This window comes from Pholis gunnellus (genome assembly GCF_910591455.1).
Source record: "Pholis gunnellus genome assembly, chromosome: 18".
Lineage (NCBI taxonomy): Eukaryota > Metazoa > Chordata > Actinopteri > Perciformes > Pholidae > Pholis > Pholis gunnellus.
The window spans coordinates 14,492,276-14,504,898 of NC_136545.1; the positions used below are offsets into that span (position 1 = coordinate 14,492,276).

At 41.3% G+C, this 12,623-nt stretch overlaps 1 protein-coding gene across 1 annotated transcript; it reads left to right on the forward strand.

Annotated features, from left to right (window-relative positions):
- The first annotated feature begins 1,590 nt into the window (after positions 1 to 1,590).
- Positions 1,591 to 9,840, forward strand: tmem38b (transmembrane protein 38B). The gene is made up of 6 exons (XM_079179653.1): positions 1,591 to 2,008; positions 6,481 to 6,637; positions 7,072 to 7,256; positions 7,358 to 7,445; positions 8,029 to 8,146; positions 8,876 to 9,840. The coding sequence occupies exons 1-6, from the start codon at positions 1,885 to 1,887 to the stop codon at positions 9,173 to 9,175; spliced, it is 972 nt and encodes a 323-aa protein (XP_079035779.1). The 5' UTR covers positions 1,591 to 1,884; the 3' UTR covers positions 9,176 to 9,840.
- The last annotated feature ends 2,783 nt before the right edge of the window (positions 9,841 to 12,623 follow it).

Genomic DNA, 12,623 nt, shown 5'->3' on the forward strand with positions numbered 1-12,623 from the left:
ACTGTTGCTTTTGGATGATTATGTTTCAGTAACATTCTATGAGGGCAGATATCAACATTGTGAGACATGTAGTAGACTGCTGCCATCTAGTGGCAATAACTTTACATTACAGCTTCTCAAAAGCTCTTAAAATACCTTTGAAAACATTGCACTATATTAACGTTTAGTGCAGCTGATTTCAATGATCGGAAACACACTGAGATGTTAGATGATACACAAACTGCCAGATGCTACTTCAAAATAAATACAAGCATTTGTGTTGCAAGTTTAACGTCTGATTGTTCATTCTGGGTGACACCAAATGTCTGAACATGTTATAAAAGGCGTTGTGTCATAACCACAGCTTTTTGGCTGCAGCTGCTTGGCCCATCACCTATTTTAAAGGTGTGCAGTAAAATCTTCATGAGGGCACCCATGCTGTTTCTGTACAGGTTTATTATTGGTTAAAACAGAAAGATAAAGTGTATTCAAAATGTGCTACGTCAAGCTATACGGTAACAAAAAGCTTTTATTCAGAAATCAAATGAGGACGGATGTGTCAGTGTCTCAATATTAGCAAGCAGAGCTACTATTGTGTCAATTAACCACACTCTAACAGAGCAATTATTATTAGATCTGATTCTATTCTAATTTGATGCTAAAAAGTCAAAGAAAAAAAAAAACTAAGAAGGAGGCACCACCAGGTGTCATGCTCATGCTGGCCAGAAGACTAGCTCACTAAGTTGCACATGTAGAGACTGTTTTCATGCCCAAAACCATTTTGTCATAGATTTAAACAAATGTTTTTGTTTTATACATCAAATCATGTACAGTATACAACTGACCCATAGGTCTTGGAATTTACCATGAAAGCACTGATGTTGCAGTGACTCTGATCTGATCTGATGACTGGACAAATACAAGGGAGTTCAAAAAGGATCAACCAGCTCCACCCTCCTCAGCAGTTTGAATCTGCATAAAGTGCTTTCACGTGTTCTCGTGAACACATGAATAGTGGATTACTGGTTGTTGTGTCAACATCCCCTTACAGTTCCTGTGTGCTGTCAAACTAAGTAAAGATATATTACCCAATGTGACAAACAAACAAAGTGGTAATTACTATATCTAGTTTTTTTTACAGCTTTTTTGAGTGATTACGTTTTCTGCATTCCCTCGTATGTTTGTAAACTGTAGTCAATAACGATGGTAGGAGATAAAGAAGCCATTTCCCTCAGAGCCAAATAAAAATGACACACTGACCAAACATGAAAAAACTTTTTTGTGTGTCATACACAAACAAATGTAAAAAAAACATCATACAGACCTACAATACCTTCAACAATATAATACCATGTAATACATAATATCAATTATATTTTAAAACATTTCTACCTGTATGCCCCAGCTATTGCAGATAAGCCTATAAGCTTTTTGTGTAAGCAGTTAAACAAGTCCAACCCTGTGGACCCAGCATGTTTTTGTCTGAACATGGTTTGTTAGCATCGCCTCGCAGAGCCACCACTGTGACACGTGATTGGCTCGCCCGTGCTCTCGCTCCTCCAATCACACAGCCGCGCTTGCTCCGCCCGCCACATCACTGGCATGGCGGAACACTGAGCAGGAATTCCGGCTATGAGCCGATGACAGCGTCGCCGATGGGGCAACACCGACGATGAACACCCTCTGGCGTTACAGATCCGTTACAGATGCGAGTAACTTGGCGACAGAGTCTCCGCAGACACACAGACAGCTGTTTGGGCCACCGGCTCGTGTCAGACTTTACAGGCGGTGGATGAAGCCCTGATGCTCCGAATTGGACCGGTGCCCTATTTCTCCACTCGAACTACTCAACTAGACTACCGCTTCCTGTTGCTGAAGAGTTGTCATATTTAAAAAAAGAAGAAAATGGATTTGCCGGAGTTGCTGTCTTTGGACGAGCTGTCCCACGGACTTGCAAACTTGTCCATGTTTCCATACTTCGACATGGCGCACTACATCGTGTCAATCATGGCTCTGAGGGAGCAGCCAGGTACGTTCAGTGGCTGACGCGAAGTTCACGCGCATGGTAACTGGCAAGCCATTTGCACCTGCTTTCAGCAAGTTTATTTTTTGCAAGAGTTTGTCCTAATGTCCACAATGTGCCTCGTGCCAGAATGCCACGCAAGCACTGGGGATGTTGTGTTGTAGGTACAATAAATGACAACACACGTACAGCAACATCTCAAATCTGTTTTTATTTGCGCATATAATCTCGATCTACTTCTGTTGTGTCCGTTCTTGTCTTAACTTGATATAATTAGTCTACCCTACCCTCCTTACCAATGTGGTGACATATGGGGTGGACGAAATAATAGAAACAACTGTCAATAAACAAATACGCTTTTAAAGGTATAGCTTCTAATAACACAAGACTAATAGTATTAATGTATATTGAATGTCCTCAAACAGCCCAAACTACATATACTCTAAAAGTTTAATTAACCTCTCTTATAAAAAGATCACAAAAACTAAACATTAGATAGTAAAAGAAAGATGTTGCAGATAATGGGACACACTGCTATTCTGCCATAATGAGTTGATAAATAAATACCAAATTAATTTATCTTTAAAGCACACAGTGCTGCAGAGTACCAGTTGATCGTATCAGCTCAGACCAAAGGCCGGCACTGAGCCAGTACGTTATGTCACTGAGATACATTCTACAGGGACAGGTGGACTTTAACTGCACAGAGAGTCGACTTTCCACACACGCACACACACACAACTTACAAGAACACACACACACTCTATTGTAGTCCCGCTGCTGTGAATCTACGGTCTATTTATGAACTTGCCTTGCAAAGCATCCGAGCTGCCGTGACCTTTTAACCCGTAGTCCTCTACTCCCATCTATCCATCTATGAGTAGCTGGGAGACGGATACACACAGAGGGAAAATATGGAGAAACAATATGCCAGAGATCAGCAAACGCAACACGAAATCCTCATAACGGAGAGGATAGCATAAGAAATTCAATTAAACCCGAATAAAGAACAAGACATTTAAATCTCAGGGAGAAGCTGAAGTTCTTGTTTTTCCCCAAAAAAGGAAAGGAATGCCGTAAACCACTCTCGACCCGCCCTTTCTTTTCACTTTCCTATATGTTAACTCTTCTCCGCCAGCCTGAGGATTTAAAAACGCGCTCGCCAGGTCTCTCTACATTTTCACGACACCATCTGTGCAGTTTACTGCGCGAGTTATTTTAAACATTGCTGTGAGTGGATTGTATCGGGCGGAGGAGGACAGTCAATCAGTGGTTCTCTCTTCAAGGGGCCAAAAATAACCGGGGATAAGCCACTTTCTTTCTTCTCTCGTTCTCCGGTTTCAAGAGTGAGGAGGAATGTCTTGAGGAGGAATGTCTTTTTAATTTGCAAGTGTGTATGTATGGTGGGAGAGATGCCGTCCTGGTTTTTGATCAGGCTGCAGCAGCAACAACTGAAAAGTTGACTCGTCTCCTTTTTCCTTTTGAGTTCGATTTGTGAAAGATCTGGACTTAAACTAATAGACACTGAAGATACTAAGATACTTTTTCCTCTCAGAAAAAAGATGAATGACATGTTTCACCAGGATGACATGTTGCAGCTGTGGTGTTCTTGGCCTGTATTCGCCAAATTTGACTTGCAAATGTGTTTCCTTAAATGCAAACCAGGAAACAGGATCTTGATCTGGTAAGGGTGTGTTTGTAGCCCAGCAGGTCAGAGCGGTCCAAACAGAGTGACATATTTCAGTGTAAAATGTAAACAAAGCATTATTTTGTTTTTGTACCTCTCTGAAAAGCAACTGTTGCATACAAGAGGTGCTATATTGAAATTACGCTTTATAAAATGACAGCGCAAACGTTACCACCTGAAGTCACTTACTGCAGCAGTTTGTTTCACTCTGGAGCTACAGAGGGATGACAGAGCGACCCTGTTACACCTCAACTGCTAGAAGACCAAAAGCACTGATACTGAGCATTTATATCTCCTGTCGGCTGAGGCTCTCACAGGAGGAAGGGACTCTTTGGGTACTTTTTCCCCCCTAAACTTCCTCCTCTTGTAACTGTGGCAGCTGTTTTTTAAAACCAGAAACGTCCATTACATCAGACGTCATGTACACACAAAAGAAAAACAACTGTCTGGTTGTGTCATCGTTGCAAAACTGAAATCACACACGAAAATAACTGTAAAAAAACGTGTTCACACTGATGCTTCACTGTGCTTTTGATGCTGCAGTTGCATGCAGTAACCACTCGGAGCTGAAGCCATATTGCACTCGCTCTCTACTATTCTTTCTGCTATATGAGTTTTTAAAGGGGTGATGGGGGATGAAGGGACAGACGTGAGGTGCAATACCGGTGTTCTAAAAACAGGAAGTTAGTTACTTTAGGCCCACTCAACTCACGAACACCGTCAGTGGTTAGAGCAGCAGCAGTGTCTGTCAAATACGGCGGATGGAGACTTTTAAGGTACTATAAAACTCTTAGTGCCCGATTGCCACAATTTGCACGTAAACTTCAGACTCATAACTCAAATCTGAACACACAGACTTCATACACATTTGTTCAGTGTGACGTACACTTTCCGAGGATATAATTATCTCAGAATAAATGAATAGTATAAACAAATAAACACTCAGACAACCACTTATGACTAATTGTAAAAAAAAGCGCTCCTTATATCTCCAGAACTTGCATTAGAATCATCCCGCTTTTACGTTTTCTTCAGTATTAAAGTAATCTTGGAATAGCTGTCTGTACATGCATGGGTACACTGCAAACAGGAACTGCCAACAGCTAATTTGACTTACTTTAAATTATGCTATTTGCCAAAATGTAAACAACTATAGGCTATGAAATGGGGAGGAAGTTGTAACCCTTACTCAATGGCAATATTATACTTCTTGCTTACATCACTCAAAGCCAACACATTATGGGAATAGTAGTTCCAGAACTTAAAGCATGGTTATTGCCCAAATTTAAAGTGTGACAAAGAAAAATAACAGGAGTTTCAAAATCGACTAATATTCACAAACCCGAAGAGGTCAAATGATCCCTTATTTCACAAAAAGCAAAGCTCAGAGAAAAGTCCCAAAAGGATTCATACAGATTTTTACAGCAGAACTTTGTTTTTTTTCTTCTTCCTCTCCTTTTAATTCTCTCACAACCTCTCAGATTCATCTGGTGACCCTTAGGACGGCACATTTTACTGCAGAAGGGTGATTTTTTGAATGGCGGTCTTTACTTAAAGTGAAGCATTTTTACATTGTTGTGGTCTTTTTAGTATTTTAAAGTTATCTTTACATTCTATTTTAGCATCAGAACTGTTCAAAATGATATTGTTAGATGTCTCATTTAAAAACTAATACTAGTCCACAACTTTGCACACTTTTTTTTTTAAAGTGGTAAATTCCACTGCTTGTCTATTATTTCCATAATTCTTTGAGTGGCGGCAAAGTTAAAAAGTGAGCCGAGCAGACAGAATCCTCTGGGAGTCTGCAGAGGAGGCAGATAGAGTTATAAAGCCTCCTGGTCTACCGATCGCTCTCCAGGAGTCTATAATCTGTCTGTAATCCTCAGATTACCAGTTTGGTCCTGTGTGTGGCCGTATCGTGACTCTGGGCAGGTGGTTCAGTGTCGACTGAGCGTTACTCGTCTGGAGTTCAGTAAAACAGGAATATTCTAGTGTACGTCGCCAGCACTCATTCTGGTAGAGTTGGACGAGTCTGGTTTTAGATAATATTGGACCATCTCTGTAAAGGTCAATAAAGTTATATAAACAAATCTCAATCTTTGGCTGGATACTAGTAACACCAGACCTTCCTTCCATAGCGAAGGCTTACAGTAAAAACATCAGTATCCTAATGCACAGCTGTTCTCGCGCTATTTCGGTTGCCTAAAACTCGTGATGTTGCAGTAGTTAGCGTGTAAATGGTTTCAGTGGAAAAAAACTGAATACAGTGTTCTTTTTAAATGGTGGAAACACAGAAGGAGCATTGATCAAATAAATGCCGTGGCTCTGCTCTGCTCTGCACTTTGAACTGCGCAATAATGTTACTGTGCTTGACAGACTTCCCTCTATAAACTAGTTAATATTAACACAGTTGCAGGGATTGAGAGACTCGTGCGTCACACAGGAAAGAGACCAACGTGTTAAACTCCAAACTTCTTTGTGTTACATTTAAAATGTATTTCTACAACAACACTGTGGAAATCACAAATTACCTGTTGGGCTAGACTAAATGTTACTTATATCCTCAAAGCTCGTCTCTTAGGCATTATTACTGTCATCACATAAATCCCTCCACTATAATAAAGACTATATTTAATGCTTATTATGGTGAACATTCAACAACAACAGTGATTGCAAGGGGTGTTTTCCCAGGCTAATACCTTATGTATTGGAAATATACCACGTATATGGGACTCGGGGAGATCCACGTCACAGTGATCCTGCTGATGAGTCTGCTTCTGTTCTTGTGCAGGTGTTCTTGAGGTCTCCAGAGTCAGCCCCTTAGCCTGCTGGTTCAGCTCCATGCTCTTCTGTTTTGGCGGAGCCGTGCTGTCCGCCATCATGCTGGCCGAGCCCGCTGTTGCACCTTTGTCCAACAGCACCAGTGTCCTGCTTGCGTCGATCACCTGGTAAATATGTTATATATAGTATAGAAATAGAGAAAAGAGGAGGGGGAGCAGAACGTTTGCAGGATTAAGAGAGAGGCCCTCTGCAACTTTGAAAAATAAAAGTTATTTTGTGAAGAAATGGGCAACTACTTAATTTCCTGCTAAGGGAGCATGACATGTGGAAGAGATTGAATGAAACAGAGAGGTTGTTGTCAAGTTCCCACCTCTTAATATGAAGCCTATGGCACCCTCTACTGGTGGCACATATTATTACACTCTCCTCAAAAGAAATGACACAGCACCCTCTGCTGGTGAAGTCAGGTACTTGACAGAAACTGGCAGGTGATACTGTCAACATGTGTTAATGAACACGTAGTTGACACACAGCAGATATCTGAGGTGTGTGTGTGTGTGTGTGTATGTACTCTTTATTTGAGCCATGTGTGTCTCTACAGGTACCTCGTGTTTTACTGCCCCATGGACCTGGTGTACTGTTGCTCTGCCCTGCTGCCTCTCAGGCTGGTGCTGACGGTGATGAAGGAAGTGACCAGGACGTGGAAGGTGCTTGGGGGGGTAACCCTGGCACACAGCAAATACAAAGACAGCCTGCTGGTTATGATTGCCATTGGGTGGGCTAAAGGTCGGTAGCTGACGGTGCATGCAGAAGGATTCTTCAATGGATTAGTTATATGAATATCCATCTGTATATCAAGCATATGTTTCTTTTCTTTCTCCCACTAGGTGCTGGAGGTGGTCTGATCAGTAACTTTGAGCAGCTTGTTCGAGGTGTATGGAAACCAGAGACTAATGAGCTCCTAAAAATGTCCTAGTAAGTCTTCTGCAGGACTCTTATAAGCACAAAATCACTGATATATCGATAAAACTACATATTCAATGAAATCACTGAGTGTGTTGTGTTTAGTATAAATGTTAAATTGAAAGGACTAGTTTGACATTTTGGGAAATGTGTTACACTGACATGGATTAAACAAACAAGATACAACATATTATTTTTTGACCTTTTAAGAGTTTCTGGTAAGCTAATAAAATAAGATAATTGGCTCATGGTTGTACCTGTATAATTACCTTATAGATATTACAGTGGTATTGATATTCTCATCTACCGAATAAGCCAATAAGCCAATTTTCCAAAATGTCTTACTATTCCGGACTAAACATGGAGACTCTCAAAAAATCTGGGGATACGCTACAGCTAGCGCCTAAGTATGTATACAAATGGTATCAAACATGTTCTCTTTGTTACCTTCAGGCAGAATTAAAACGTGATTTGAGTGTACAGTGATGACGTTTGTCTCCAATTTAGTTCATTTTGTGTATAATAGTTGAAGCACATGAGATGTGATGTCTTTTCAAGTATGAGCATAAAGTGATCACCCTGCATGTCTGTTCAGCCCCACCAAGATCACCCTGATAGGAGCGGTGCTGTTTGCTCTGCAGCAGACCCACTACCTGCCTCTCAAGACGCACCACCTGATGCTCATCTACACCGTCTTCACCGTCGTCAACAAGGTCAGTCCCGAAAAAAACGTGACTGCGAGAATAAACGCCCACGGTGCTAGCGATGCAGATGCAAAACCAGTGAGGCACGTTTTTTGTCAATTTGCTTAGCTATGACAAAAAAATTTCATGCCATTCTTAGTTTATTATTTGATCTTAACTCGGGTATGTAAAATGTTTTGGTGCCGTGGATCCCTCCAAATCTGTGGCGTCCCGTCTTCTAAATGACCTTTCTCCCTCTGCTTTTTTTTGGAGTTTGAGCTGTGGTGACTCACATTAGCTCGGTGTTACCCGTAGGGCTGGTGCTTTTGCATCATTTTCATCAGCTTGCATCATCCTCTCTCTTCTCTTCTCTTCTCTTCTTTGGGAAACTTGTGCTCTTGACTGAGACACAGATAAATCTACCATGTCTTCTTTCAACTCCCATTCTTTTAGCTCTCATCGTCTCTGATCTGTCGAATTAACGCAGAGACATTTCATCAGATTTAAAGTCTTGCGTCCAAATCTTCTATTTATTAGTTTGTGATCCTGATGATGCAGATCATCCCCAAGTTACTTCAGTGAAAAGTGACAAATTACATACAGCTGATACTTCTCTGTAGGTTCATCACCACAAGCAAGTCCTTTTACATACAAGTAGTCATGTGATCTATTTTTAATTGGAATATACTGATTATAGCTGCTGTTATAGTTCAGAAATTATTAAATTCTAAACCTAAGACACTTTGTCTTTTTCTTTAGTCGAGGATGATGCTGACAGGCTCCTCCGCCTCACCGTTCGCTGTCATCGAGTCGGCCGTCTACAAGACCCTCTTCGCTGGCCACTCCCCTTATGCTGCCCTCACCGGCGAGGTGCAGAAAGCGCCCGTCGATCACGGTGCAACCAACGGGACGACCGCCGGAACCAAAGAGACTGGTGAGAATGGAGGAGCCGCGGAGAAAACCACCCCGGTTTCTCGTGTCAAGGGTCAGAGCGGATCGCTCAAAGCCAAAGAGAAGTCAAAGAAAGCGGACACAACAACCTGCAAGAAGATAAACTAGTCAGCCTCCGCCCCATAGCGCCTTTTCACCTCTAAGCAGGGTTGTGGAGTCATTTCTGATTCAGATTTGTCACGTCAGTTCTCAAACTTTATGTGTTATTTTTATTTTATCAAGACATACGTTTTTGTTCTGTCCAAATATAATATTTCTCTTATTCATTACTTACAATGCAATTTAAATCTGACTGCTGAAATAGCATTTCAAAAAAAGAGCGGACTCCAACCAACCCTGCACCTTATTGTGGGATAATCACCCCGTCCTTAAACTACTGTGATATTTATGCTGTTGGATGTGAAAATCATATATCCTTGGGCTGATTGCACACTTGTAGTACAACGTGTAGCTTAATTCTTAATATATATTTATAATGAGTGAAAACTGTTGATGTTATCCTTGGGTTTTGGGAACAGTGCTGTGCACCTGCTGATCTATGAATGTCTTTTTTTCTGCTTCATGTAAATGCTCTATTTCCTACACTGAAATGGTTAGAAACACTTTTTTGAAAGAGTTTATATTCTATAACAATCAGATTCTATTTATACTAAATAATTGCACTCTTGAATGAACATTTTCAAAATGGAAGACAATTTTTCATTGTATTCTGTTTCTTTGGTGAATGCTTTGAATTACACTTAAGAGCATGAGAATAAACGGGTTAAATGCACTATAAAATGGGTTTTGTGATTTCTAGTCTCTCCGCTTTATCAGACAGATTCATGCGGTTCAGTGACCACGGACCCAACTCAATATTGCCTCACTTTAAAGCACCAAACAGATCATTAGTCACATGTTTAAGTCCCTGACAGAAAGCCCCTAATTAATACGGAATCAAACATCATGTAGCCATCTTAGCACATTAGTTCACACTATAATTTGTCAAATGTTAACTGGTATCTTAATTAGCTGCTGGTGAGTTGATAAAAAGCAGCGCAGCGTCCAGAAGTAACCCCATAGGCTGAAACATTGCATCAGTGTAACATCAGCACCTGATTGATACCTCAGCCTCTTGAAAAAGCTGCTAGAGAGAGAGAGATCCCCCAAATCCCCCCCAATTCTCGTCTATGTAACCTCAGACAGCAGAACCCCCCCCCCCCCCCCCCCCCCCCCCCTGTGAATACAAATTAAGAACAGATGAGGGGGGGGCTGTTGAAGAGATAAGAGAAGACGATCAAAAGCGATTCCGGCTGAGATGATGTACCTGCCTTTCAAACGTCTCAAGTCCTCAGATGTCAGACGTGTGCATGTCAGTAACGGGCTTGCATCTGAAAGTGTTTGCTGCAAAACTGCTCAGTATTAGCGCGCTTGTGTGTGTGTGTGTGTGTGTGTGTGTGTGTGTGCGCCTTGATCTTCCTGACTCTAATGGCAAACTATGTGACCTGGAAAACTGAAAGACACGTTAATAAGCCGTTGTTTTCCTCACGCTGCCTCCCATGATAAGAAGACAGGGGTCATGACGACGGTTCAGAGCCTGAAAGTTCCCAGACATTACTCTTAATGAGGTCCAGACCTGTGTGACCCCACACCACAATTACTCATTGAACCGAGCAGCCCCCCCACTGTCGAGCCCCTGCCTGTTTCGCCTGCGCTTCACCTGCTCTATGGCACATCTCTTCAGCCTCTTTTATATCCCCAGACATATTCCTGTTTTCCAGTTGTCCGGTGCAGAAAATTAATCTTTAAAAAAAAACTGGCTTACATGCACACATATACACTATACACACAATGCATGCACACATTCCCATACACTTGAATCCACGGATAAAACAAGGATGTGGAATGATATGGCTCAGAAATATCAGTTTTTCCATCCCACAACACACACGACTTGTGCACATAGACACAAAGCAAGGATACTGTATGCACACACATTCCGATACACATGACTTTGAACCCACAGTCTAAGTAGAGGTTAAGGACATACTGAGAACATGGCATACTATCCACAAACAAACCCACACCAGAGACACACACACACACACACACACACACAGTAGACTGGGAGGCCATCAGGGTACGTCCGACACCGACATCTTGATTCGGTGACCTGTTTTGTTGTGGCTTTTTATCTCGTTTCTCATCATTTGACTTAAAGGATAAATCAAGAGATATACTTTAGTTTTGTGTCAACAAAGGAGCAAAACAACCATAGATTGATCCCCTTTACAAGATCTGTCATAACCATGAACACATGGACGGGTGCTGTAGTTCATTTTAAAGCGATCCTAAATTGTAAGTGGCAAATCAGCATAAAGAATTGTCCCCCCCCTATAAAATCCCTATTTACTTTTGTTTGAGTAACATTTGTAAAAAAACTGCTGCGCCCAGTCATTTCACTCAAATCACTACTTTAAAAAAAAGAAGTAACTATTTATATGAACTGTTTTGTAATTTACATCTTCAGAATGAGCCTTTTTGAAGTCAGACAGTATTGCGAAACAGACTACCACATAGTTGGTGTGTCTTTTCAAGAAATTCCAGCCTTATCCTTTAAGTTGCTCACTCATTGACTCATTTGTTTCCAATTCATTCAAAATGCTGCCGCTAGAATAGTGACACACACCATAAAAAGAGAAGACATTTCTCCAATTCTTTGATCCCTGCACTGGCTTCCAGTTAAATATAGAATTGATTAAAAGGCCCGACTCATTGTCTTTGAAGTCACTCAATGGTCTGGGCTCAAAACTGTATATGGCAGATATGTTTGCTGAGTACTAGCTGGGTAGGTCTCTCAGATCTGCAGGGACTAGTCAGTTAGTGGTGTGTTAAGAGTTCAAATGTGGTGAAACAGCCTTCAGCCATTACGCTGTTCACCGCTGGAATCCGCTTCCCTTGGAACCAAGATATTTCCCAACAGTAGCCATTTATAAAACTAAGCTGAAGACTTCTCCACAGCTGTTAATCAGTTTAATGGTATCTTTATTTATTTGGTTTTAAACTTGTCTGTAATTTTATATTTATATCTTTCTTATCATTTGCCTGTAAAGCACTTTGAATGACCTCTGTGATAAGAAATTCATTACCCCAGAATTTTGGGGCTAAATTGCAGCACTTTCTTGGAGAGAAACATTCATGACTATTAAAGTGCTCTATTCCCTTAATCTAGAATATAAGTGAATTTACAAAAAACAACGTCATGCAGTGTAATAAAGGTGCTCTGACACAACCAACATGATGGCATAACAGCATACACAGCTTACATTACATGGTTTTCATTCCATAATGTGGCTTTATCATATGGTTTGAACCTTCAGTCTCAACTTAAACACACACACACTGAGTTTCAAACTCCATAGATGAAGCTATAAACATTTTTGGTAGCCTCTAAACATCCACTGCTGCCTGTTGGTGAGTGGTGCAGGACAGGTGATTACCACTTGGTGGCGTTAGGAGGCGTCATCTCTGATGGCTTGATGCCTGGGAACTGACAAGCTGGCCAGCAGCTGCAGGC

Excerpts from the sequence above, each read along its gene's own strand:
- tmem38b (XM_079179653.1), top strand. The coding sequence starts at position 1,885 with ATGGATTTGCCGGAGTTGCTGTCTTTGGACGAGCTGTCCCACGGACTT. Across the intron at positions 2,009-6,480 it reads GGCTCTGAGGGAGCAGCCAG|GTGTTCTTGAGGTCTCCAGA; the intron begins GTACGTTCAGTG and ends GTTCTTGTGCAG. Across the intron at positions 7,446-8,028 it reads GAGCTCCTAAAAATGTCCTA|CCCCACCAAGATCACCCTGA; the intron begins GTAAGTCTTCTG and ends ATGTCTGTTCAG.